Source organism: Hyla sarda, chromosome 12 (genome assembly GCF_029499605.1).
Source record: "Hyla sarda isolate aHylSar1 chromosome 12, aHylSar1.hap1, whole genome shotgun sequence".
Classification (NCBI taxonomy): domain Eukaryota; kingdom Metazoa; phylum Chordata; class Amphibia; order Anura; family Hylidae; genus Hyla; species Hyla sarda.
The window spans coordinates 9,553,297-9,579,614 of NC_079200.1; the positions used below are offsets into that span (position 1 = coordinate 9,553,297).

Consider the following 26,318-nt stretch of genomic DNA (forward strand, 5'->3'; position numbering starts at 1 on the left):
TGCAAGTCTATGGGAGGGGGCGTGACGGCCGTCACGCCCCCTCCCATAGACTTGCATTAAGGGGGCGTGTCCGTGATGTCACAAGTGTTCGCCCAACATCGGCAGTCATCCAGCACGGAGCGAAGTTCGCTCCGTGCACCAGATGTCTTGGGTACCGCAGCCGAGATTACGGGGGTCTCCAGCAGCGGAGGGGTGGAGTACCCCTTTAAGTCAATGTAATCCGTCGGGGCACGGTGTTATCAGTTGTGCTTCGTCCCGTTTAGGGTCCATTCAGCACAAAAAATGTAAAAATAAAAGAGCTGAACAGACCCTCAATAGGTCGGAGCACAACTGCAGCGTGACCTTAGCCGGGACAGTCTGGGGATTTGGGACCTTGTACTGGCAAAAGCTGAAAGGCACCTATACGATTATCATCCCCGTTCTCTGTATGTAGCTCTGCTCCCTGTTCTCCCATACTTCTGTGCTGGCTGGACGGCACCCCCGTCTGTAGCATGGCGTCCTATGGAGGTGCATGTGACTATACATGTCAGTCTGCCGCTTCCGCTGCGCCTGCGCTCCATGCTTAGCGCGGTGTAATGCATGGAGGAAGCAGAGTGACATGTATCGCTTATTATTATGCTCTTGTTTTAGCATAATAATATTTATCTTACATTCATGGGTATAGTGTTCACGTAACCCGAAATCCTTTTGTTCCTATTCTGCAGCCCCCCCCCCCCCCCAAGTGCAGATTGTCTTAAAGGATTATTCCAAAGTCTATGTATTAATGCAGGCTGTTGGTTAATTTGGTTTAGGATTAAACCCTGAAAAAAAAAAAAAATAATAATAATAATATATAAAATATGTATATGTGTATATATATATATATATATATATTTATACATATATATATATATATATATATATTTATACATATTGCATTAATTTGGTAGACATCTATATGAATGCCGCCATTGCCTTGATACATAGACACCCCCCACTTTATCTCTGTGTGTCCCACGTCCCCATCACAACCCCCCCCCCTTCCCCACACACAGCTGGCACTCATGCCCGCCCCACACGGCCCCTGCATGCCACTAACTAGTTTGATTAGTTATTAATTGGTTTGTGAATTCAGGCTCAATTCCATCATCATCAGCAGATGGCGGATCCTGACCTACTGGAGGAGTCCTCTTCACTGCTGGAGCCAAGCGAAATCGGAAGAGGAGCACCACTGAGGCTTGGGTATGTACGGCAACCGCACCATTTATACGGCAACTGCACCTGCATGGTTTTAGTTTTTATAATTTTATGTATATATATATATATATATATATATATATATATATATATATATAAAAAACAGATACAGGCGCAGCACTCCAACAAAATAAGTGATTTAATATCTCATGTCAGCATTACAACGTTTCAGCTCCTCCTGGAGCCTTTTTCAAGCATATATATATATATATATATATATATATATATATATATATATATATAATTATGGGGAAATTTAGAAGGGATCTGTCACCTGTTTTATGCTGCTCAAACTGCGGGCAGCGTGAAACAGGTACAGGAGCGGGATGCCGGGACAAGAGGAATAATTCTGATACACTCGGGCAGTTTCAACGCTCGGTGCGATCAAAACTTTTCACAAGTCTGGGCAACATGTCAAATTTTTTTTAAATGATAGTTATAAAACTTTAAAAGGGTTACTATCTGATTGGGAGGGGGTCCGACCACTGGGGTCTTCTTTGACAATTGTCCCCCAAGTGAATGGAAGGGCAGCGCACATGCTGGGCCATTACTCCATAAACTGCCTATGGGGCTTATGACTATGCCCAACGTTAACACTTGGCAATATGAGGACTTCTGTCTTAAGCCAGTGTTTCCCTACCAGGGTGCCCCCAGCTTTTGCAAAACCACCACACCCAGCATGCCCGGACAGCCGAAGGCTGTCCGAGCATGTTGGGAGTGGTAGTTTTGCAACAGCTTCAGGCACCCTGGTTGGGAAACACTGTCTTTAAAAATTAATATAGCAATGGTTGAGCATGTGCGTTACTGCTCCGTTTACTCGGGACACAGCTGACCTCTATTCTTATTATTCCCCCTAATATGTTTACAGGTTTGTGGCCGGCGTGATCAACCGGGAGAGGATACCCACCTTCGAAAGAATGTTGTGGCGGGTCTGCCGTGGCAACGTCTTCCTTCGTCAGGCAGAAATTGAAAACCCGTTGGAAGATCCGGTGACGGTAAGACAACATTCTGCTGTTTTTGTGGGGGGGGGGGGGGGGTGTAAGTATGATTGTCATCAGTGTCCCCTGTACTACCTGAGGTCAACCATACTTACCTGTCCCTGCTCCGTACTTCCGGTACTCCCGCTATCTTCCTCCGTATCATCTGTTCCAGGGCCGACTTGAAGCAAGGACGGAGCCTCCTGACATCACTGCTGCTGTTTCCTAGCAGCGGTGACGTCAGGAAGCTCCGCCCATGCTCCAAGTCGGCCCCGGAACGGAAGATACAGAGGAAGTTAGCGGGAGAATCAGAGCACGGAGCGTGGACAGTTAAGTATGATTGTCATCAGTGTCCCCTGTACTACATGTGCACTGACAGGTGACTCTGAGGACAACCATACTTACCTGATCTCGCTCCGTGCTCCTGTTATCAGGCTTCCTCTGCATCACATCTTCCGCTGCATCTTCCGTTCCAGGGCCGCCATGGAGCATGGGCGGAGCTTCCTGACGTCACCGCTGCTGTTTCCTAATAGCGGAACCCAGCAGAGAAGCAACAGCGGTGACGTCAGGAAGCTTCGCCCTTGCTCCAAGCCTGCCCCGGAATGGAAGATACAGAGGAAGATAGTGGGATAACGGGAAGCACAGACAGGTGACCCTGAGGTCAACCATACTTACCTGTCCCTGCTCCTTTCTTCCGGTTCTCCCGCTATGTTCCTCCGTATCTTCTGTTCCAGGGACAACTTAAAGCAAGGGCAGAGCTTTCTGACATCACCGCTGCTGTTTCCTAGCAGTGGGACCCAGCAGAGAAGCAGCAGCGGAGACGTCAGGAAGCTCCGCCCTTGCTCCAAGTCGGACCCAAAAGGGAACATACGGGGGAAGTTATCGGGAGAACCGGAGCACTGATAGGGGACAGGTAAGTATGATTGTTATCAGTGTCCCCTGTACTACCTGTCTGCACCCACAGGTGACCCTGAGGACCACCATACTTACCTGACCCCGCTCCCTGCTTCTGGTTCTCCCGAGATCTTCCTCCGTATCTTCCGTTCCGGGGCTTCCTGACGTCACCGCTGCTGTTTCCTAGTAGCCGGACCCAGCAGAGAAGCAGCAGCGGTGACGTCGGGAAGCTCCGCCCTTGCTCCAAGTCTGCCCTGAAGCGGAAGTTACGGAGGATGTTAGCAGGAGAACCGGAGCGTGGACTGGTAAGTATGGTTGTCACCAGTATTGGTACCGACAGGTGACACTGATGACAGATTTCCTTTTTAAGTAAAATATTATTTTACATGTAGCACTATATCTATACTTCCATGCCATATGTCAAGAATTCTGCATAGAACGCGCCATTTTGCTTGTATCATAAGCATGAATCCAGATTTTCCCACAGAAGAGCCCTTTCCTGAAATAATCAGACTACACTATACAGAAATCTGACTGTACAGTCCTTACCCCTATTATACCAGCCTCGGCCTTTGTGTATGGCAGTGTTTCCCAACCAGGGTGCCTCCAGCTGTTGCAAAACTACAACTCCCAGCATGCCCGGACAGCCGTTGGCTGTCCGGGCATGCTGGGAGTTGTAGTTTTGCAACAGCTGGAGGCACCCTGGTTGGGAAACACTGGTGTACGGTATGTTTGTGGTTTGGCAGCCTCTCATTTTGTCCTCATTCGGCATTGTACTGCCAAGGAAGTGCCTTCAGAATGAGCTCAGTCCCTACTGATTAACAGATTGACTTCCTTACCCGTATCTCAGTATCCAGTATACAAACACAGGAAGGGTCTATAGTCTATCTGCACCTAGACAGCTGTGCTAGTGCCCCCTACTCGCCTGCGCACCCCATCGTATGGCCGCTCCAGGCACCTTGTTGTTCGCTCTGATTTGGAAATGGAAGCTACGGTAATTGTTTTGCTTGTTCTTTAACCCCTTAAGGACCCAGCCATTTTACACCTCAGGACCCGGCCATTTTTTGCACATCTGACCACTGTCACTTTAAACATTAATAACTCTGGGATGCTTTTAGTTATCATTCTGATTCCGAGATTGTTTTTTCGTGACATATTCTACTTTAACATAGTGGTAACATTTTGTGGTAACTTGCATCCTTTCTTGGTGAAAAATCCCCAAATTTTATGAAAAATTTGAAAATTTTGCATTTTTCTAACTTTGAAGCTCTCTGCTTGTAAGGAAAATGGATATTCCGAATAATTTTTTTTTTAATTCACATATAAAATATGTCTACTTTATATTTGCATCATAAAATTGACGTGTTTTTACTTTTGGAAGACATCAGAGGGCTTCAAAGTTCAGCAGCAATTTTCCAATTTTTCACAAAATTTCCAAACTCACAATTTTTCATGGACCAGTTCAGGTTTGAAGTGGATTTGAAGGGTCTTCATTTTAGAAATACCCCACAAATGACCCCATTATAAAAACTGCACCCCCCAAAGTATTCAAAATGACATTCAGTCCGCGTTTTAACCCTTTAGGTGTTTCACAGGAATAACAGCAAAGTGAAGGAGAAAATTCACAATCTCCATTTTTTACACTCGCATGTTCTTGTAGACCCAATTTTTGAATTTTTACAAGGGGAAAAAGGAGAAAATGTATACTTATATTTGTAGCCCAATTTCTCTCGAGTAAGCACATACCTCATATGTCTATGTAAAGTGTTCGGCGGGCGCAGTAGAGGGCTCAGAAGCGAAGGAGCGACAAGGGGATTTTGGAGAGTACGTTTTTTTGAAATGGTTTTTGGGGGGCATGTTGCATTTAGGAAGCCCCTATGGTGCCAGAACAGCAAAAATCCCCCACATGGCATACCATTTTGGAAACTAGACCCCTTGAGGTACGTAACAAGGAATAAAGTGAGCCTTAATACCCCACAGGTGTTTCACGACTTTTGCATATGTAAAAAAATAAAAATAAAATTTCACAAAAATGTGTGTTTCCCCCCAAATTTCACATTTTTGCAAGGGTTAATAGCAGAAAATACCCCCCAAACATTGTAACCCCATCTCTTCTGAGTATGAAGGTACCCCATAAGTTGACCTGAGGTGTACTATGGGTGAACTACAATGCTCAGAAGAGAAGGAGTCATATTTGGCTTTTTGAGAGCAAATTTTGCTCGGGGGCATGTCGCATTTAGGAAGCCCCTATGGTGCCAGGACAGCAAAAAAAAAACACATGGCATACCATTTTGGAAACTAGACCCCTCGGGGAACGTAACAAGAAATAAAGTGAGCCTTAATACCCCACAGGGGTTTCACGACTTTTGCATACGTAAAAAAAAAATAAAAAAAAATAACTAAAAGGTGTGTTTCCCCCCCAAATTTCACATTTTTGCAAGGGTTAATAGCAGAAAATACCCCCCAAAATTTGTAACCACATCTCTTCTGAGTATGGAGGTACCCCAAAAGTTGACCTGAAGTGCACTACGGGCGAACTACAATGCTCAGAAGAGAAGGAGTCATATTTGGCTTTTTGAGAGCAAATTTTGCTCGGGGGGCATGTCGCATTTAGGAAGCCCCTATGGTGCCAGGACAGCAAAATAACCCCCACATGGCATACCATTTTGGAAACTATACCCCTTGAGGAACGTAAGAAGGCATAAAGTGAGCATTTACCCCCCACTGGTGTCTGTCAGATCTTTGGAACAGTGGGCTGTACAACATTTTTTATTTGCACAGCCCACTGTTCCAAAGATCCGTCAGACACCTGTGGGGGGTAAATTCTCACTGCACCCCTCATTACATTCCGTGAGGGGTGTAGTTTCCGAAATGGGGTCACATGTGTTTTTTTTTTTTTTTTTGCATTTGTCAAAACCGCTGTAACAATCAGCCACCCCTGTGCAAATCACCTCAAATGTACATGGCGCACTCTCCCTTCTGGGCCTTGTTTTGCGCCCCCAGAGCAGTTTGTGCCCACATATGGGGTATCTCCGTACTCGGGAGAAATTGCATTACAAATTTTGGGGGGCTTTTTTCCCCTTTACCTCTTGTCAAAATGAAAAGTATAGGGCAACACCAGCATGTTAGTGTAAAAAGTTTATTTTTTTTACACTAACATGCTGGTGTAGACCCCAACTTCACCTTTTCATAAGGGGTGAAAGGAGAAAAAGACCCCCAAGATTTGTTAGGCAATTTCTCCCGAGTACGGTGATACCCCATATGTGGCCCTAAACTGTTGCCTTGAAATACGACAGGGCTCCAAAGTGAGAGCACCATGCGCATTTGAGGCCTGAATTAGGGATTTGCATAGGGGTGGACATAGGGGTATTCTACGCCAGTGATTCCCAAACAGGGTGCCTCCAGCTGTTGTAAAACTCCCAGCATGCCTGGACAGTCAACGGCTGTCCGGCAATACTGGGAGTTGTTGTTTTGCAACAGCTGGAGGCTCCATTTTGGAAAGAGTGGCGTACCAGGTGTTTTTCATTTTTATTGGGGAGGGGAGGGGGGCTGTGTAGGGGTATGTGTATATGTCGTGTTTTTTACTTTTTATTTTATTTTGTGGTAGTGTAGTGTAGTGTTTTTAGGGTACAGTCGCACGGGCGGGGGGGGGTTACAGCGAGTTTGAGCTGCCGCGCAAAATTTGCTGCATTGCAAACTTGCAGCCCGATACTCACTGTAAGCCGCCTGCCCATGTGAGTGTACTCTGTACATTCACAGGGGGGGGACCTCCAGCTGTTGCAAAACTACTACTCCCAGCATGCCTGAGAATGTTTGGGAGTTGTGGTTTTGCAACAGCTGGAGGCACACGGGTTGGGAAACACTGAGTTAGGAAACAATGTTTCCCAACCAGTGTGCCTCCAGCTGTTGCAAAACCACAACTCCCAAACATTCTCAGGCATGCTGGGAGTAGTAGTTCGGCAACATCTTTAGAGCCAGATGTTGCCGAACTACAACTCCCAGCATGCTTGGAGTTGTAGTTTTGCAACATCTGGAGGACTAGTTTGCAGACCACTAATACAGTGGTTCCCAATCTGTGCCCTTCCAGATGTTGCAAAACTACAACTCCCAGTATGCCAAAACTGTCCAGGCATGCTGGGAGTTGTAGTTCTGCAACATCTGAAGGGCCAGATGTTACAGAACTACAACTCCCAGCATGCCTGGACAGTAAGGGCATGCTGAGGATGTGTAGTTTTGCAACATCTGGAAGGGCACAGTGGTCCAAAAACTGTGGACCTCCAGATGTTGCAAAACTGCAACTCCCAGCATGCCCAGACGCCAAGGGCTGTCTGGGCATGCTGGGAGTTGTAGTTTACAGGGTCCTATTACAGCAATGCATGTCGCTTTACGGCGACGTGCATTGCTGTAAAGGGCCCGACCGCGGCTGAAGATCAACTCACCTGTCGCCGCCGCCGCCATCTTCCTCGCCGGGATCCGGGTCTTCAGGGACGAGGTAAGTACCGGGGCCGGTCCCCAGCACTCCCCCGTCCCCCGCCGCGTCCTCCGGTCTTCCTCCCGTCCTGTCCCGACTTTCAGGGGCCGGGCAGGACGGGAGGAAGTAACCGCCCCCCCTCCTGCGATTGGTCGGTTCACTAACCGACAGATCGCAGGGGATCGGAGGAGGTGGCCGGTGCATTGCCGTGGAATGAGATTTGCCATAGAATGAGATGGTCCGCCTCCATCACATTCTATTGGCTCTCTCTTGTCACGTGACATATTTAAACTTCACGCATCGATGCGCACAGTAGTCTCAGTTTGGCTATCACAGGGAGAGGATCTCCTCACCCTGTGATAGCTGAAGCTGCACGGAGCTAACATGGCCTCTGTGGCCCGACAGAAGTTCATACATTTACGCAGCTCATACGGCTGGCTCATATACACATACTCTATTATTACATGTACTGTTGATCCACAGCGCTATCGGGATTCCTATACCCGATGCCGCTGTCATCAGTGTGCGTCCCCGCGAGCGCCCCACGCCCGCAGCTCTACTCCCCGTCCTCCGCCCCCCGCAGCTGTACTCCCCGTCCCGTTAACGCTCAGGGAGCGGGGAACAGAAAGTAGAGCATCGGGCACAGGTAAAGTAGTACTGCGCATGCGCAGCACTACGCGAATAACTTAACCTGCGCCCGATGCTCTACTTTCTGTTCCCCGCTCACTGAGCGTTAACGGGACGGGGAGTACAGCTACGGAGGGACGGGGAGTAGAGCTGCGGGGGACGGGGAGTAGAGCTGCGGGGGACGGGGAGTAGAGATGCGGGGGACGGGGAGTAGAGATGCGGGGGACGGGGAGTAGAGATGCGGGCGTGGGGATCCTGATGACAGCGCCATCGGGCATAGGGATCCCGATAGCGCTGTGGATCAACAGTAAATGTATATGAGGCAGCCGTATGAGCTGCGTACATGTGTGAACTTCTGTCGGGCCACAGAGGCCATGAGAGCTCCGTACAGCTTCAGCTATCACAGGGTGAGGAGATCCTCTCCCTGTGATAGGCAAACTGACACTACTGTGCGCATCGATGCGTGACGTTTAAATATGTCACGTGACAAGAGAGAGCCAATAGGATGTGATGGAGGCGGACCATCTCATTCTATGGCAAATCTCATTCCACGGCAATGCACCGGCTTGCCACCTCGCTCCGATACTTCAGCATGGTCCTGGCTGTCTGTGACAGTCGGGATCATGCGAAATTACCGGGCGGTCGGGTCCCAGAGACCCGATCAGCCCGGTATCGCCGCAGATCGCAAGGGCGATTTCCCTTGCGATTTGCGGCGATCGCCGACATGGGGGGCCTACATGGCCCCCCTCGGCGTTTGCCCTGGATGCCTGCTGAAGGATTTCAGCAGGCATCCAGTTCCGATCTCTGCCCGGCGAGCGGCAGAGACCGGAAAACGCCAGGACGTACGGGGACGTCCTGGGTCCTTAAGGCCCAGGGTGCGGGGACGTCCCCGTACGTCCTGGGTCCTTAAGAGGTTAAAGGGGTTATCCAGGAAAAAGCTATTTATATATATATATATATATATATATATATATATATATATATATATATATATATATAATCTCAACTGGCATTAGAAAGTTAAACAGATTTGTAAATTACTTCTATTAAAAAATCTTAATCCTTTCAGTACTTATGAGCTTCTGAAGTTGAGTTGTTCTTTTCTGTCTAAGTGCTCTCTGATGACACCTGTCTCGGGAACTGTCCAGAGTAGAAGCAAATCCCCATAGCAAACCTCTTCTACTCTGTGCAGTTCCCGAGACAGACAGAGGTGTCAGCAGAGAGCACTGTTGTCAGACAGAAAAGAACAACTCAACTTCAGCAGCTGATAATTATTGGAAGGATTAAGATTTTCTAATAGAAGTAATTTACAAATCTGTTTAACTTTCTGGAGCCAGTTGAGATATATATATCTATCTATCTCTAAGGGTTTTCCTGGAATACCCCTTTAAATTTTGCGATTATGCATGTTCTGAACTCCCTCTGCTGGGGAGAGGATTGATGCAGGGAAAACTTAAAGGGGTACTCAGGTAAAAAAAAAAAAAAAAAACTATTTTTTTTTAATTTTTTTAAAAAAATTTTTTATCAACTGGTGCCAGAAAGTTAAACAGGTTTGTAAATTACTTCTATTTAAAAATCTTAACCCTTCCAGTACTTATCAGCTGCTGTATTCTCCACAAGAAGTTATTTTCTTTTTGAATTTCTTTTCAGTTTTACCACAGTGCTCTCTGCTGACACCTCTGTCAGTCTCAGGAACTGTCCAGAGCAGTAGAGGTTTGCTATGGGGATTTGCTCCTGCTCTTGACAGTTCCTGGGTGTGTCAGCAGAGAGCACCGTGGTCAGACTGGAAAGAAATTCAAAAAGAAAAGAACTTCCTGTGGAGCATACAGCAGCTGATAAGTACTGGAAGGGTCTGTTTAACTTTCTGGCACCAGATGATTTAAAAATAAAATGTTTTTTTTTTACCGGAGTATCCCTTTTTAAAGAAGCTGATCAGATACAGATACAGGGATTGTAAGTTCCCTTATAAATATCAAACAGGAAAAGGCTAGATTCACACCAGTGTTTTGCTCTGACCTGTTCAGGGTCGGCGCAACTTTTTTTTTTGTGCCGAACGGACCCTGAACAGGTCAGAGCACAACAGACACCTACAGGTCCCATTGACGTTGAATAGGGTCCGACGGGTTTCCGTCGGGTATCTGTTGCATCGCAGTAGTTGAAGGGAATAAAAAATGACTGCTTGCGGTATTTTTTTCTCCGTTCAAGTGTCATAGTTTGAATGGACTCCAATGAACTGAGCATAACGCTGGTGTGAACTTACCCTAAGTGGAAAAAAGAAGAGACCAGCGCAGGGCGTCTTGTGCGTTACCCAAGTAACTCTAGATGCCGGGATCAACACCTAAAAGAAGAAAATCCCATATAGATGGGCGCTCACGTGGAGCAATAATAAAGCGGGATGCACCCCTGAAATGCGTCATCGGTCCTTTTATTATTTTATTGTAATCCACTTTGGATCTGGACATTACTCCTGACTTGGAATCCATTTTCATTGGGATAAGCAACACCAGAAGGGTTTTTACTTTACCACATTCTTTAAAGGGGTACTCCACTGCCCCAGTCTGCGGAACATTTTGTTTCGAACGCTGGGTGCGGGTGGCCGTGAAGTCACAGCCACGCCACGAGGGGCATGGCTGTGATCTCACGACCCCCGCCGCCCGCACCCAGCATTCTAAACAAACGCCGGGTGCTGCACACAGATCGTGGGGGTCCAAGCTGCGGGACCCTCGCGGTCAGACATCTTATCCCCTATCCTTTGAATAGGGGATAAGATGTGTGCAGTAGAGTACCCCTTTAAGATTGCATGCACACTATGCTTTTGCAATACAGTTACCGTATCAGGTTTTTGATGAAAAACGGATTCCTCAAAACCGGACCAAACTGTATCAAAACGCGTGTACAAATTTACGGTTTACGGTTTTAAAAAAATGTCCGGATGCATCCGTTTTTTAAGAAAATAACTTATACTTTTTTAACTTTTCACTCCATTTTGTTCACTTGTCTGATTGAAATTCCAAGAAAAAAACCTGTGCAAAGTCAAAAACCGTATGGTGAAAACACGCACATACAGTTCCCATTGACTCCATGTAAAAAAAAAAATCATATATATATGGTTTAATAAGGTTTTTCATTTGGACTAAAAAACATGGTAGTCTACGGTTTTGGGTACGGGTAAAAAAACAGATAACAAAACCGTATAAGACGCAAAAAGGACTAAACTGGATGATGCGTTTGACATACGGGTTACAATGTTAAGTCAATGCATACGGTTTTTCTATACGGTTCCGTATGGTTTTTACTTTGAAACCGTATATGGGAGCTGTATTGCAAAAACATGACGTGCATGCACCCTAATTGTACTGTCACACCACATTTTTGCAATCCAGTTCCCGTATAGGTTTTCAACGTGAAAACCGTACGGAACCGTATGGAAAACCGTATGCATTGACTCTCCATTTAAAACTGTATGCCAAACGATGTATCCGGTTGCATCGGTTTTTTGCATTTTATTTTTTTCCCGTACCCAAAACCGTAGTCTACCACGGTTTTGGGTCCGGGTGAAAAACTGTATTAAACCGTATACGTTTTCTTTTTTTTAACATGGGAGTCAATGGGAACCGTACAGAAAGTTCCATCCGGTTTTCACCATACGGTTTTTGACTTTGCACAGTTTTTTTTTCTTGGAATTTCAATCAAACAAGTGAAACTTTATTCAAAATGGAATGAAAAGTTGAAAACTTATACGTTTATTTTCTTAAATAACGGATGCAACCAGACAACATTTTTCAAACCATATACGGTTTTTAACTGTGTACGGGTTAAAATTTGTACACATTTTGATACAGTTTAGTCAGGTTTTGAGGAATACGTTTTTTCATCAAAAACCTGATACGGGAACTGTACTGCAAAAATGTGGTGTGAATGCAGCCTTAGGCAGGGTGCATACTACGGTTTGTACTACGGTTCCCGTATACGGCGGGGAGGATGGGTGGGCGGGTCTTAATCGCGGCGCCCGCACTCAGCCGTATTAGGGAACCGTAGTTAATGTTTGTCTATGAGCCGACCGGAGTGAACCGCAGCCTCCGGTCGGCTGCGTTTTCGTCCGTTTTCGGTTTCCCGACCGCAAGCAAAAACGTGGTCGACCACGTTTTTGCTTGCGGTCGGGAAACCGCATATGGATGAAAAAGCAGCCAACCGGAGGCTGCGGTTCACTCCGGTCGGCTCATAGACACACATTAACTACGGTTCCCGAATACGGCTGAGTGCGGGCGCCGCGATAAAGGCCAGCCGTATACGGGAACCGTAGTTACAAACCGTAGTGTGAACCCAGCCTTAGACAGGATGCCCCTTTTCTACGACCAATGGGCTGAGCAGCTTTCCCACAGCATTTAAAACCCCACTAAATAGGGTTTATAGACGCATTTTTTCATGTACAAGGTTAGCGGCCATCTTTCAGAAGCTTCTACCTGTGTGGACCCCTCAGCAGAATCATTGATCACCGGGGTAATGTATAAGGCGCTGTCCTCTGGACTTACTCTTTCTACTCCCATACAGATCCAGTGTGTATGACCAGCTTTAGTCTTGCCGATCTGATATTTCACGGTCCGTATTCTAGCGGTGAACCTATTGGTCTGGCAAGGAAGACGAATGTTCTCGGCATGAGTCATTGTATATGCGGCTTATCTGCAGGGAACATGTGCTGGGCAGTGCCTGCCATCCAGGGTCTGATCAAAGATCTCTGCTAGGACCGCTGGACTTCCTGCCACACAAGATAAGATGGTCGCTGGCCGGATGCCAGCGGGACCTCTCTTAGCCGCTCTCTATATATACAGATACTGATCTTAGGTTTCCAGCAGAACATCTTAGTAGACGTCTCGTGAACTCCTCACCACAATATATACATCTACTGTAGTTATGAACCTGAAAGGTATCAGTCACTGCTGCAGGGAGGCTTATAGGGATGTGGGTAGCAGAAACCTCATCCTTGTGATCGTGTGTCATTTCCTCTACCCGTATCCTTCTGTGGGCAGTGCATCACAGTCAGGGATAGTTAGAATGGCTTCTTAAAGGGGTATTCCAGTGGAAACCTTTTTTTTTCAAATGAACTGGTGCCAGAAAGAGGAACACATTTGTAAATTAAATATACCGTAACCATAAACCTCAAGGCTAATATCAGATAAACCAATACAGTGGTCCCTCAACATACAATGGTAATTCGTTCCAAACGAGCCATCGTTTGTCGAATCCATCGTATGTTGAGGGATTCGTGCAATGTAAAGTATAGGAAGCTGTACTCACCTGTCCCCGCCGCTCGAGATGGTGTCCCCGCCGCTCGAGATGGTGTCCCCGGGCCTCCGTTGGGCTCTCCGCTGTCTTCTCCGGTCCTCTTCTGTCTTCTCCGGTCCTCTTCTGTCTTCTGCAAGGCCTTACTGGGCCTGCGTAGCAACGTCATTACACCGCTGCGTACGCCATTCCTATTGGATGACGTGTGCAGCAGCGCATTGACGTCATCGGAGAGGGCCGAGAAGACACCGGAAGACCAGCGCTGGACCCGGAGGGCACCCCGGAGCATCGTGGAGGGGTAAGTAATACTTACCGCACCACACGGGGAACATTAAGCTGCTATCCGACAGCAGCTTAAGCATTTGGCGCTGCCTGATAGCACTTAATGCGATGGCCCCGACATAAAAAAGCATCGTATGTCGATTTCATCATATGTCGGGGCCATCGTAGGTCGGGGGGTCACTGTACATGATGAATGTAAAAGAACTGTGTTTCAAATGTATGATGAAAAAAAATATATAAAATGTATTAAAATACATTCATTGGGGGGGGGCGTGACGTCACATGGGGGCGGAGTCGTGACGTCACGATCTCACGTCACCGTGGTCGTGAGGCGTTAGGATGAGAGCCTCCAGCGCTGCCGGAAGCCGCAACAGGTGGGTGCTGCAGCCGAGATCCCGGGGGTCTACTTTCGATAGGGGATAAGTTGTCTAGGGGCGGAGTACTCCTTTAATACTAAACCTCTTGTCACAGGGCCCTTGTGAGGAGGTAAATACCGTATTTATCGGGGTATACCACGCACCGGCCTATAACACGCACCCTCATTTTACCAAGGATATTTGGGTAAAAAAAGTTTTTTACCCAAATATCCATGGTAAGATGAGGGTGCGTGTGTGCGCGTGTATACCCCGATACATCCCCAGGAAAGGCAGGGGGAGAGAGGCCGTCGCTGCCCGCTTCTCTCCCCCTGCCTTTCCTGGGGGTCTAGAGCCCTGCTGCCGGCCCTTCTCACCCCCTGGCTATCGGCGCAGCTGCCCGTTCTGTCCCCCTGACTATCGGTGCCGGCGCCCCATTGCCGGCGCCGATAGCCAGGGGGAGAGAAGCGGCCCCATTGCCTCCCCCCATCCCCGGTGGCATAATTACCTGGGTCGGGTCCGCGCTGCTGCAGGCCTCCGGCGTGCGTCCCCTGCGTCGTTGCTATGCACGGCGCGGCGCTCTGACGTCATGCGCCGCGCATAGCAACGACGAAGGGGACGCACGCCGGAGGCCTGCAGCAGCGCGGACCTGGCCCAGGTAATTATGCCACCGGGGATGGGGGAGGCAACGGGGCAGCGGCGCCGGCAATGGGTGCCGCTGCCCCTTCTCTCCCCCTGGCTATCGGTGCCGGCGCCCCATTGCCGGCGCCGATAGCCAGGGGGAGAGAAGCGGCCCCATTGCCTCCCCCCATCCCCGGTGGCATAATTACCTGGGTCGGGTCCGCGCTGCTGCAGGCCTCCGGCGTGCGTCCCCTGCGTCGTTGCTATGCACGGCGCGGCGCTCTGACGTCATGCGCCGCGCATAGCAACGACGAAGGGGACGCACGCCGGAGGCCTGCAGCAGCGCGGACCTGGCCCAGGTAATTATGCCACCGGGGATGGGGGAGGCAACGGGGCAGCGGCGCCGGCAATGGGTGCCGCTGCCCCTTCTCTCCCCCTGGCTATCGGTGCCGGTACCGATAGTCAGGGGGACAGAACGGGCAGCGGCGCCGATAGCCAGGGGGTGAGAAGGGCCAGCAGCAGGGCTCTAGACCCCAGGGAAGGCAGGGGGAGAGAAGCGGGCAGCGACGGCCTCTCTCCCCCTGCCTTTCCTGGGGCGGTATCGGCGTATAACACGCACATAGACTTTAGGCTAAAAATTTTAGCCTAAAAAGTGCGTGTTATACGCCGATAAATATGGTAATATATATATATATATTGAATAAGAAATATAACACCACTGTATAAATTGTTATGTAATTCATTAGTCCGGCATTTGATGGTTCAGAATAGCAAAAATCTCACAGTCCGAAATTTAAAGCAGCATTGAGATTTTTGCGATTCTGAACCATCAAATGCCGGACTAATGAATTACATAACAATTTATACAATGGTGTTATATTTCTTATTCTATCATATATATATATATATATATATATTATATTTACCTCCTCACAAGGGCCCTGTGACAGGAGGTTTGGAATTAATATAATTTTGATTATATATATTTTAATACATTTTATATATTTTTTTTCATCATACATTTGAGGCACGGTTCTTTTACATTCATCATGTATTGGTTTATCTGATATTAGCCTTGAGGTTTAGGGTTATATTTCTCTTCCTTTTTACAAATTTATCTCACACCTTGGCTAATTAATTGTGAGCTGCACTCACTGTTATTATTTTTTTACATTTGTAAATTACTTCTATTAAAAAAAATCTTAATCCTTCCAGTACTTATCAGCTGCTGTATGCTCCACAGGAAGTTGTATTTCTTTCTGGAATTCTTTTCTGCCTGACCACAGTGCTCTCTGCTGACACCTCTGTCCAGAGTAGGAGCAAATCCAGTTTAACGTGATTTTTTATTGTTTTTTTTTCCAAAGAATTTCAACAATGAATTTGGCGGGGTTGGGGGGTGTAACACAGCTTTATTGACAGCAAAGTGCAGCGCACAGGCGCCAAATGCTTTGCTCCTACAGCTTCTTCACAGCCTCAATCCAACATTTGGGGGTGGGGAGTAATGTCGGATTGAGGCTGTGAAGAAGCTGTAGGAGAAAAGCGTTTGTCGCCTGTGCGCTGCACTTTGCTGTCAATAAAGCTGTGTTGGATCAAAGACGTGTGCTGCAGAGATTCTATCCCTCTCCGGTTGTTCTATTTGAGACATTACCTCTGTTCTGAAAAGTTGGGATCCCTGGACACTACTACGTGAGTCCGTGTATCATCCTGTACTAGTCAAGTACAGCAGTGCCAGCGTTTCTACCCTTATGTGACTGTAGTGCTACAGGTGTTGCATTTGCAGAAAACCAATGACTGACAAAAACCGGACTCTCACGTCCACTATAGCTAAATTATCTAAAATATATCCACAAAAAATATAGCTAAAAATATCTTTATTGAGTAACAAAATGACAAAAAGTCCAAAATATTAAAAACAACAAACCATTCGGGTTAAAGAGTCTCAAAAATCAGAGTACTCCAATGGGTCAATCCCCAATTGGGGATTGACCCATTGGAGTGCTCTGATTTTTGAGACTCTTTAACCCGAATGGTTTGTTGTTTTTAATATTTTGGACTTTTTGGCAATTTGTTACTCAATAAAGTTATGTTTAGCTATATTTTTTGGGGATATATTTGTTGCATTGGCAGAAGATTTTTTTTTTTGCACTGAATTGCCATGCAGAAAACCTGCAGCAAATACTGTAGCAGCCCAGTGGATGAAATCTAATAAAAATAAAATTTAAAAAATCTGCAGCGGATTTAAGATCTGCCGCTCTTTGAGTGCTGCGTCAGATCCGCTGTGTGTTTATCTGCAATAAATCTGCAGGGGTTGTGGATTTGAAACACTTTTGGCTTTAATAACTTTCAGCTGCCGTTGATTCCGCGTTATTTGATGGTATATGCGACCTTTAAAGGAATAGTCCGGTACGGAGTATCCTTATTCCATCCTGCCCGGGCTGGAAAAAAAGCAAAAATAAACTTTCACTTACCTTCCTACGTTCCCCCGGAGCTCCGCTACAGCTGATCGGTCGGCCGGGCTGTCTACTACCTACTTCCCTTAGCCCGGAACGTCACACGGTACTTCAGCCTATCACCGGCCGCAGCGATGTCCTTCTTCGCCGGTGATAGGCTGAAGCGCCGTTTGATGTTCCTGGATAAGGGAAGTAGAAAGAAGACAGCCCGGCCGACCGATCAGCTGTAGCAGAGCTCCGGGGAAACGTGGGAAGGTAAGTGAAAGTTTGTTTTCACTTTTTTTGCAGCCCGGGCAGGATAGAATAAGAATAGTCTGTACCGGACTATTCCTTTTAATATTTTTGTAGAACACTTTCTTTACCAAAAATGACTCCTTACCCCTAGAAAAGCAGCTTTAAAGTTTTGCCCACTTGATGTCTCCTTTCCCTGCAATCTGCTGTGTACAGCCTGTTGTTAGGGGAAATCTGTCCCTAGTAGCAGATCAGGACAGAATACAGGACATTGGGGCGGAGCTTAGCATGTGCTATGTGCAGGGGAGAGAGAGAGCAGAGTAACAATGCATTGTGAACATGAAAGCTGAGGCTTTCTCTGTCCTACTGAGAATCCTTACTGCCACTAAAAGTTAAATCAAGGCTTCCCTCTCATCTCAGTAGTAGCATAAGTTCAGTGCTCAGTGTACTTCCTCCCATGAGTTGCCTCTGCTGTTTCTTTCCTTATTGCTTACACAGCACCCTGTGAAGCCAGTCATCAGTAAGCCCATTTCCCTCCACATGCCATCTATAGTAGTGTACTGTAAATCATCCCTCAGCACGATGCCAGCCTATTCAGCTCAGGGAACTTTCACCAGCACTATGTCTGGCATAACAGAGAGGAGTATGTGCTGTGATTGGCCAAAGAAGTAAGGTAAAGGAAGTTCCTGTGGGTGTACGACTGGCAAACACCCAGCTGTGTCTTGGAGAATAACCCTTTAAGATATGTGAGGATCTTTACTTTTATTTTTGTGGAGTATGTATGGCAGGCATTATATATTTAATTATTTAACAAAGTTTGTTGCCTTGACGTTGCAGTCTTTTGCGTGTACCCAAAAGATGTATGTACATGCTCGGCATCAACCCGTTTCGGTTCACACTGTGGTACTAATCCATGTGCTTGCACTTTTCAGAGCGACAGCGTTCACAAGTCGGTATTCATCATATTCTTCCAAGGAGACCAGCTGAAGAACAGAGTGAAGAAGATCTGTGAGGGGTACGAGAGAATAATACTGTCCTGCTGATAAAATGTGATGTCATCCAGCTTTTGGATGCCAAAGGCTGCCTGGGTATACTGCCAGTTTTGGTTTTGCAACAGCTGGCGACACACTGGTTGGGAAACCCAGCTTTATCATCATTATAGAGGAGCACCCAGTTCTCGATCCCATGTCTTAACCAGAACAAAGAGTCTGTCTGCTCTTTATGTCAGTGTTTCCCAACCAGGGTGCCTCCAGCTGTTGCAGAATTACAAACCCCAGAATGCTCAGACAGCCAAAGGCTCCTCTATAGGATCACACTGTCCCTGAAAGGCAAATCAAGGCTTCCTTCTCATCTCAGCAGCTTTTGGCTGTCCGGGCATGCTGTGATCCATTCTTTTGCAACAGCTGGAGGCACACTGGTTTTGAAACCCTGCTATATTGTTATTATAGAGGAGTATCCAGCTTGCGATCCCTTGTATGAACCAGGACAAAGAGTCGCCTTGTGCCGCCTCCACCAGGTTTATGCTGCCGGCATTATGGGTTTCCCTTAAAGAGTACCTGTCATGATCTTGATAAATGTTATAATCCTCCCAGGTCACTGTCCCCATCATGATAATCCACCCCCGGCCTTTATTTTTATTATTTGTTAGTTTTCTACCTTGATATTGCTCTGTATTTTCTGCTCAGTCTCAGTCAGATTCACAGACTGGGAAGGGGCGTTCCCCAGCAGGCGTGACATCATCTGAAGCCATACAGGGGAGAACTTCCTCCCTCACTCTGCTACACACAGCTCAGAGCAGTTCAGTGTAAGATGAGCTATGATTGGCTAAGGCTACACACACACAATTAGTTCAGCTTTCAGGTGCTCCGGTGGCTGGAGACTCTCCTAGGAATGTATCCACCTTTTCCAGCCACCTGAGCACCTGAAAGCTGAACTAATTTATGCAGGACAAAGTCAGCAATCGCCGAGCTGCGAGGTTCATGCAGAATCGAAGAACTGTAACTTCGCTCATCTCTAATGATTATTATTCAGTGTTATTATTATTATTACTATTATTATTCAGTATTATTATTATTTTTGTTCAGTATTATTATGTTTTTTGTATTATTATAATAATAATAATTATTATGATTATTATTTCATTATTATTTATTATGACTATTATTCAGTAATATTATTTTTTAGTATTATTATTATTCAGTATTATCATTATTATTCAGTATTATTATTGCTATTATATTATTATGGTTTTTGTATTATTATAATTGATTATTATTACTCATTATTATTTATTATGATTATTATTCAGTATTATTATTTAGTATTATTATTACTATTATATTATATGTTTTTGTATTATTATAATTAATATGATTATTATTACTTATTATTTATTATGATTATTATTCAGTATTATTATTATTCAATATTATTATTATTATTCGGTATTACTATTATATTATATGTTTTTGTATTATTATAATGAATATGATTATTACTTATTTATTATGATTATTATTCAGTATTATTATTATTATTCAGTATTATATTTATTATTATTCAGTATTATTACTATTATATTAGGTTTTTTGTATCATTATTATTATAATTATTAGTAATATGATTATTATTATAAATACTTTGCTTAGTTGCTTGCTTTACTATCAATGTAGATATGTTACAATATATGTCATTTTTCTTTTGCCTTGCAGATTTCGAGCTTCTCTTTACCCTTGTCCGGAAACGCCACAAGAACGCAAGGAGATGGCTGCAGGGGTCAACACAAGGATTGATGATTTGCAGATGGTAAAACTTTATAGAGGTTGTCTATTATTGGAACAAATAAAATCGACCATATAAGGAATAAATGCTGGCTAATAGTGACTGCCAAAATCAGTGTTTCCCAAACAGGGTGCCTCCAGCTGTTGCAAAACTACAACTCCCAGCATGCCCGGACAACCGAAGGCTGTCCGGGCATGCTGGGCGTTGTAGTTTAGCAGCAGCTGTAGGCACCCTGGTTGGGAAACCCTGCAATATCATCATCATAGATAAACACCAAGCTCCCAGGTTGCCCGAGTTTTCACAATGTACAGTATTGGCACCGATCACTAATGGAAGCCATCTAAATTTTAGGTTCTTAACCAAACCGAAGACCATCGCCAGCGCGTCCTTCAAGCCGCTGCAAAAACAATCCGAGTCTGGTTTATCAAGGTCAGAAAAATGAAGGCCATTTACCATACACTAAACCTGTGCAACATTGATGTCACCCAGAAGTGTCTGATCGCAGAGGTCTGGTGCCCGGTGGCCGATCTGGACTCCATCCAGTTTGCTCTCAGGAGGGGCACGGTGAGTGGCGTCCAGGACTCTCTCATTGGTTTTCCCATTATCATTCTACATTTATATTGCTGGAGTAGATTGCTAGATCGGCACTGGTATCATTTCACTAAATTGTCCTTATCCCCTTAAAGGGGTACTCCGCCTCTAGGGGGGTTCTGCCGCTGGGGAGCCCCACGATCTCGGCTGCGACACCGCAGACATCGGAGTGAACTCCGCTCCATGCCGGATGACTGGCAATGCGGGGCGGAGGCTCGTGATGTCACGGCCACGCCCCCTCAATGCAAGTCTGTGGTAGGGGGCGTGACAGCTGTCACGCCCCCTCCCATAGACTTGCATTTAGGGGGCGTGGCCGTGACATCATGAGCCTCCGCCACTGCACCCGATGCTCTAAACGAACGCCAGGTGCAGCAGGAAGATTGTGGGGGTCCCCAACGGCGGGACCCCCGCGATCAGACATCTTATCCTCTATCCTTTGGATAGGGGATAAGATGTCTAGGGGAAGAGAACCCCTTTAAGGACACAGCGATTTTTCTTTTTTTTTCTCCTCGCTTTTTTTCTTCTAATACCCAGAACGTTTTCAGTTTCCCCCTACAGACCCATATGAGGCTTGTTGTTATTGTTTTTTGCGCCACCAATTATACTTTGTAATGACATCACTGATTTTACCTCCAAATCTACGGTAAAACAAAAAAAAAAAACACTTTTATTTTTCCGTACACAGGAATTTCTTTACATTTTTTTGATGTGTAGTTTTTATCAGTACCATTTTTGATTTGCTGGGACTTTTTTGAATTTTTTTTATAAAATTTACGAATAAATGAAGTCACCCAAAATTAGCAATTCTGGACAATTTTTTTTTACATTTACACCATTGACCTTGTGGTTTAATTAATTAGCATTTTATTTTAATAGTTCGGACATTTCCCCATGTAGCGATACCACGTATTTTTGTTTACATTATTATAATTTTTTTTTTTATGGAAAAGGGGGTGATTCGAACTTTTATTAGGGAAGGGGCTTACTTTTAAAAATAAAAAAATAAAAATTTCCACATTTTATTCACTATTTTTTAGTCCCCATAGGAGACTATTACATGGATTCTTTAGATTGTAAACACTGAGCAATGCTGCACGTAGCACAGCATTGATCAGTGTTATCAGCGATCCATTACTACAGGCGGTTGAGGCTTCCTGCACTATTGGATTGCCGGTTGGACGAGCTGGAGGGAGGTAGGGACTCTCCACCTGTCCTCTGAGCTGATCGGGACATCACAATTTCGCTGCGATCCACTTTGATCACTGTGTCTAAAGGGTTAATGCCGGATATCACCCTGATCAGCGATGTCCACCTACGAACCGTGCTAAGAAGCCGAAGCTGGACGTGCATCACAATTCTGGATCAGCTGCAGGGCAAACATTTATGCCCTGTGTCCTTATAGGGGTTATCCAGGAATAGAAGAACGGAGCTTGAATTTCTTTCAAAAACCACTCACTGTCTGTCTTCAGGTTGGGTGTGGTTCTGCAGCTCAGTTCCATTGAAGTGAATGGAGCCAAGTTGTAATATCACATCCAACTTGGAGACAGACGGGGTGCGGTTTTTGAAAGATGTTAGCTCTGTTTTTCTATTCCTGGATAACCCCTTTAAGGTACTAGACAACGACTTGTATGTACATTCATATCATTGTAAATCTTTTATCTTTTTCAGGAACATAGCGGATCTACAGTCCCCTCCATCCTGAACAGGATGCAAACTAACCAGACTCCGCCAACGTACAACAAGACCAACAAGTTCACGTACGGTTTCCAGAACCTTGTTGATGCCTATGGTATTAGTACTTACCGGGAAATAAATCCAGGTAAATCTGCTGTATAAATATGTGTATTAAAGGGATTGTCCAGTAAAAACAACTTATCCTCTAAGCACAGGATAGGGGTAAGTGCCTGATCATGGGGGGGCTCAACCTCTGGGTCCACCTGCGATCTCCAGAATGGGCCCGCCTCTCAAGGAACTGCTCAGGGTAGGGGATAAATTGTATTTTTACCAGGCAACGCCTTTAAAGAGATGGTTGACCAGTGGGTGTCTCTTTAGATGGTTGACCAGTGGGTGTCTCTTTAGATGGTTGACCAGCGGGTGTCTCTTTAGATGGTTGACCAGTGGGTTTCTCTTTAGATTATTGACCAGTGGGTTTCTCTTTAGATGGTTGACCAGTGGGTGTCTCTTTAGATGGTTGACCAGTGGGTGTCTATTTAGATGGTTGACCAGTGGGTGTCTCTTTAGATGGTTGACCAGTGGGTGTCTCTTTAGATGGTTGACCAGTGGGTGTCTCTTTAGATGGTTGACCAGTGGGTGTCTCTTTAGATGGTTGACCAGTGGGTGTCTCTTTAGATGGCTGACCAGTGGGTGTCTCTTTAGATGGTTGACCTGTGGGTGTCTCTTTAGATGGTTGACCTGTGGGTGTCTCTTTAGATGCTTGACCTGTGGGTGTCTTTTTAGATGGTTGACCAGTGTGTGTCTCTTTAGATGGTTGACCTGTGGGTGTCTCTTTAGATGGTTGACCTGTGGGTGTCTCTTTAGATGGCTGACCAGTGGGTGTCTCTTTAGATGGTTGACCAGTGGGTGTCTCTTTAGATGGTTGACCAGTGGGTGTCTCTTTAGATGGTTGACCAGTGGGTGTCTCTTTAGATGGCTGACCAGTGGGTGTCTCTTTAGATGGTTGACCAGTGGGTGTCTCTTTAGATGGTTGACCAGTGGGTGTCTCTTTAGATGGTTGACCAGTGGGTGTCTCTTTAGATGGCTGACCAGTGGGTGTCTCTTTAGATGGTTGACCAGTGGGTGTCTCTTTAGATGGCTGACCAGTGGGTGTCTCTTTAGATGGTTGACCTGTGGGTGTCTCTTTAGATGGTTGACCTGTGGGTGTCTCTTTATAGCTCCATATACTATCATCACCTTCCCTTTCCTGTTTGCCGTGATGTTTGGCGACTTTGGACATGGAATCCTGATGACGCTGTTTGCTGTTTGGATGGTCATAAGGGAAAGCCGAATTCTGTCGCAAAAAACAGATAATGAGGTACGCAGCCCGCTTCCACAGAATGTTTCCCAAATTTATCTATCTGTCTATTTATCTCATATCTATCTGTCCATCTTATCTATCCCTCATCTATCTTTCTATCTATCAACACAAGCAAAAGAATTACAGCAGCACACGGCTAGCACAAAGCTATATATGAAATATGATATGCTATACTGCTATAGTAAAAATTGAGGTTCTTAGCTTATCATTTGGCCAAATAGTTTGTACCATCCCACCAAGATAAGGTGACATTTATCTATCTGTCTCATATTTATCCTATCTATCTATCTATCTCATATCTATCTGTCTATCTATCTCATATCTATCTATCTCATATCTATCTATCTCATATCTATCTATCTCATATCTATCTATCTCATATCTATCTATCTCATATCTATCTATCTCATATCTATCTACCTCATATCTATCTCATATCTATCTCATATCTATCTATCTCCTATCTATCTATCTATCTCATATCTATCTATCTATCTATCTCACATCTATCTATCTCATATCTATCTGTCTCATATCTATCTATCTATCTCATATCTATCTATCTCATATCTATCTATCTATCTCATATCTATCTATCTCATATCTATCTCATATCTATCTCATATCTATCTATCTCCTATCTATCTATCTATCTATCTCATATCTATCTATCTATCTATCTCACATCTATCTATCTGTCTCATATCTATCTGTCTCATATCTATCTGTCTCATATCTATCTGTCTCATATCTATCTGTCTCATATCTATCTGTCTCATATCTATCTGTCTCATATCTATCTGTCGCATATCTATCTGTCGCATATCTATCTGTCGCATATCTATCTGTCGCATATCTATCTGTCGCATATCTATCTGTCGCATATCTATCTGTCGCATATCTATCTGTCGCATATCTATCTGTCGCATATCTATCTGTCGCATATCTATCTGTCGCATATCTATCTGTCGCATATCTATCTGTCGCATATCTATCTGTCGCATATCTATCTGTCGCATATCTATCTGTCGCATATCTATCTGTCGCATATCTATCTGTCGCATATCTATCTGTCGCATCTATCTATCTCATATCTATCTGTCTCATATCTATCTATCTATCTCATATCTATCTATCTCATATCTATCTATCTCATATCTATCTATCTCATATCTATCTATCTCATATCTATCTATCTCATATCTATCTACCTCATATCTATCTACCTCATATCTATCTCATATCTATCTCATATCTATCTATCTCCTATCTATCTATCTCCTATCTATCTATCTATCTATCTCACATCTATCTATCTCATATCTATCTGTCTCATATCTATCTGTCTCATATCTATCTGTCTCATATCTATCTGTCTCATATCTATCTGTCTCATATCTATCTGTCTCATATCTATCTGTCTCATATCTATCTGTCGCATATCTATCTGTCGCATATCTATCTGTCTGTCTCATATCTATCTGTCTGTCTCATATCTATCTGTCTGTCTCATATCTATCTGTCTGTCTCATATCTATCTGTCTGTCTCATATCTATCTGTCTGTCTCATATCTATCTGTCTGTCTCATATCTATCTGTCTGTCTCATATCTATCTGTCTGTCTCATATCTATCTGTCTGTCTCATATCTATCTGTCTGTCTCATATCTATCTGTCTGTCTCATATCTATCTGTCTGTCTCATATCTATCTGTCTGTCTCATATCTATCTGTCTGTCTCATATCTATCTATCTGTCTGTCTCATATCTATCTATCTGTCTGTCTCATATCTATCTATCTGTCTGTCTCATATCTATCTATCTGTCTGTCTCATATCTATCTATCTGTCTGTCTCATATCTATCTATCTGTCTGTCTCATATCTATCTATCTGTCTGTCTCCTATCTATCTGTCTGTCTCATATCTATCTATCTGTCTGTCTCATATCTATCTATCTGTCTGTCTCATATCTATCTATCTGTCTGTCTCATATCTATCTATCTGTCTGTCTCATATCTATCTATCTGTCTGTCTCATATCTATCTATCTGTCTGTCTCATATCTATCTATCTGTCTGTCTCATATCTATCTATCTGTCTGTCTCATATCTATCTATCTGTCTGTCTCATATCTGTCTGTCTCATATCTATCTATCTCATATCTATCTATCTATCTGTCTCATATCTATCTGTCTCATATCTATCTGTCTCATATCTATCTGTCTCATATCTATCTGTCTCATATCTATCTGTCTCATATCTATCTGTCTCATATCTATCTGTCTCATATCTGTCTGTCTCATATCTGTCTGTCTCATATCTGTCTGTCTCATATCTGTCTGTCTCATATCTGTCTGTCTCATATCTGTCTGTCTCATATCTGTCTGTCTCATATCTGTCTGTCTCATATCTGTCTGTCTCATATCTGTCTGTCTCATATCTGTCTGTCTCATATCTGTCTGTCTCATATCTATCTATCTCATATCTGTCTG

At 44.8% G+C, this 26,318-nt stretch overlaps 1 protein-coding gene across 6 annotated transcripts in view; it reads left to right on the forward strand.

Annotated features, from left to right (window-relative positions):
• The window catches only part of ATP6V0A1 (ATPase H+ transporting V0 subunit a1), a 110,551-nt gene that overhangs the window by 47,894 nt on the left and 36,339 nt on the right, over positions 1-26,318 (forward strand). For 4 of the 6 annotated variants that reach the window (XM_056548158.1, XM_056548157.1, XM_056548153.1 and 1 more), the window contains exons 6-12: positions 1,115-1,221; positions 2,105-2,231; positions 18,355-18,437; positions 20,134-20,227; positions 20,555-20,767; positions 22,463-22,613; positions 23,686-23,825. In XM_056548158.1, the coding sequence (XP_056404133.1) occupies positions 1,115-1,221; positions 2,105-2,231; positions 18,355-18,437; positions 20,134-20,227; positions 20,555-20,767; positions 22,463-22,613; positions 23,686-23,825 (915 nt within the window). The remainder of the gene's footprint in view (positions 1-1,114; positions 1,222-2,104; positions 2,232-18,354; positions 18,438-20,133; positions 20,228-20,554; positions 20,768-22,462; positions 22,614-23,685; positions 23,826-26,318) is intronic. The other 2 variants (XM_056548156.1, XM_056548155.1) reach the window with 1 other exon arrangement.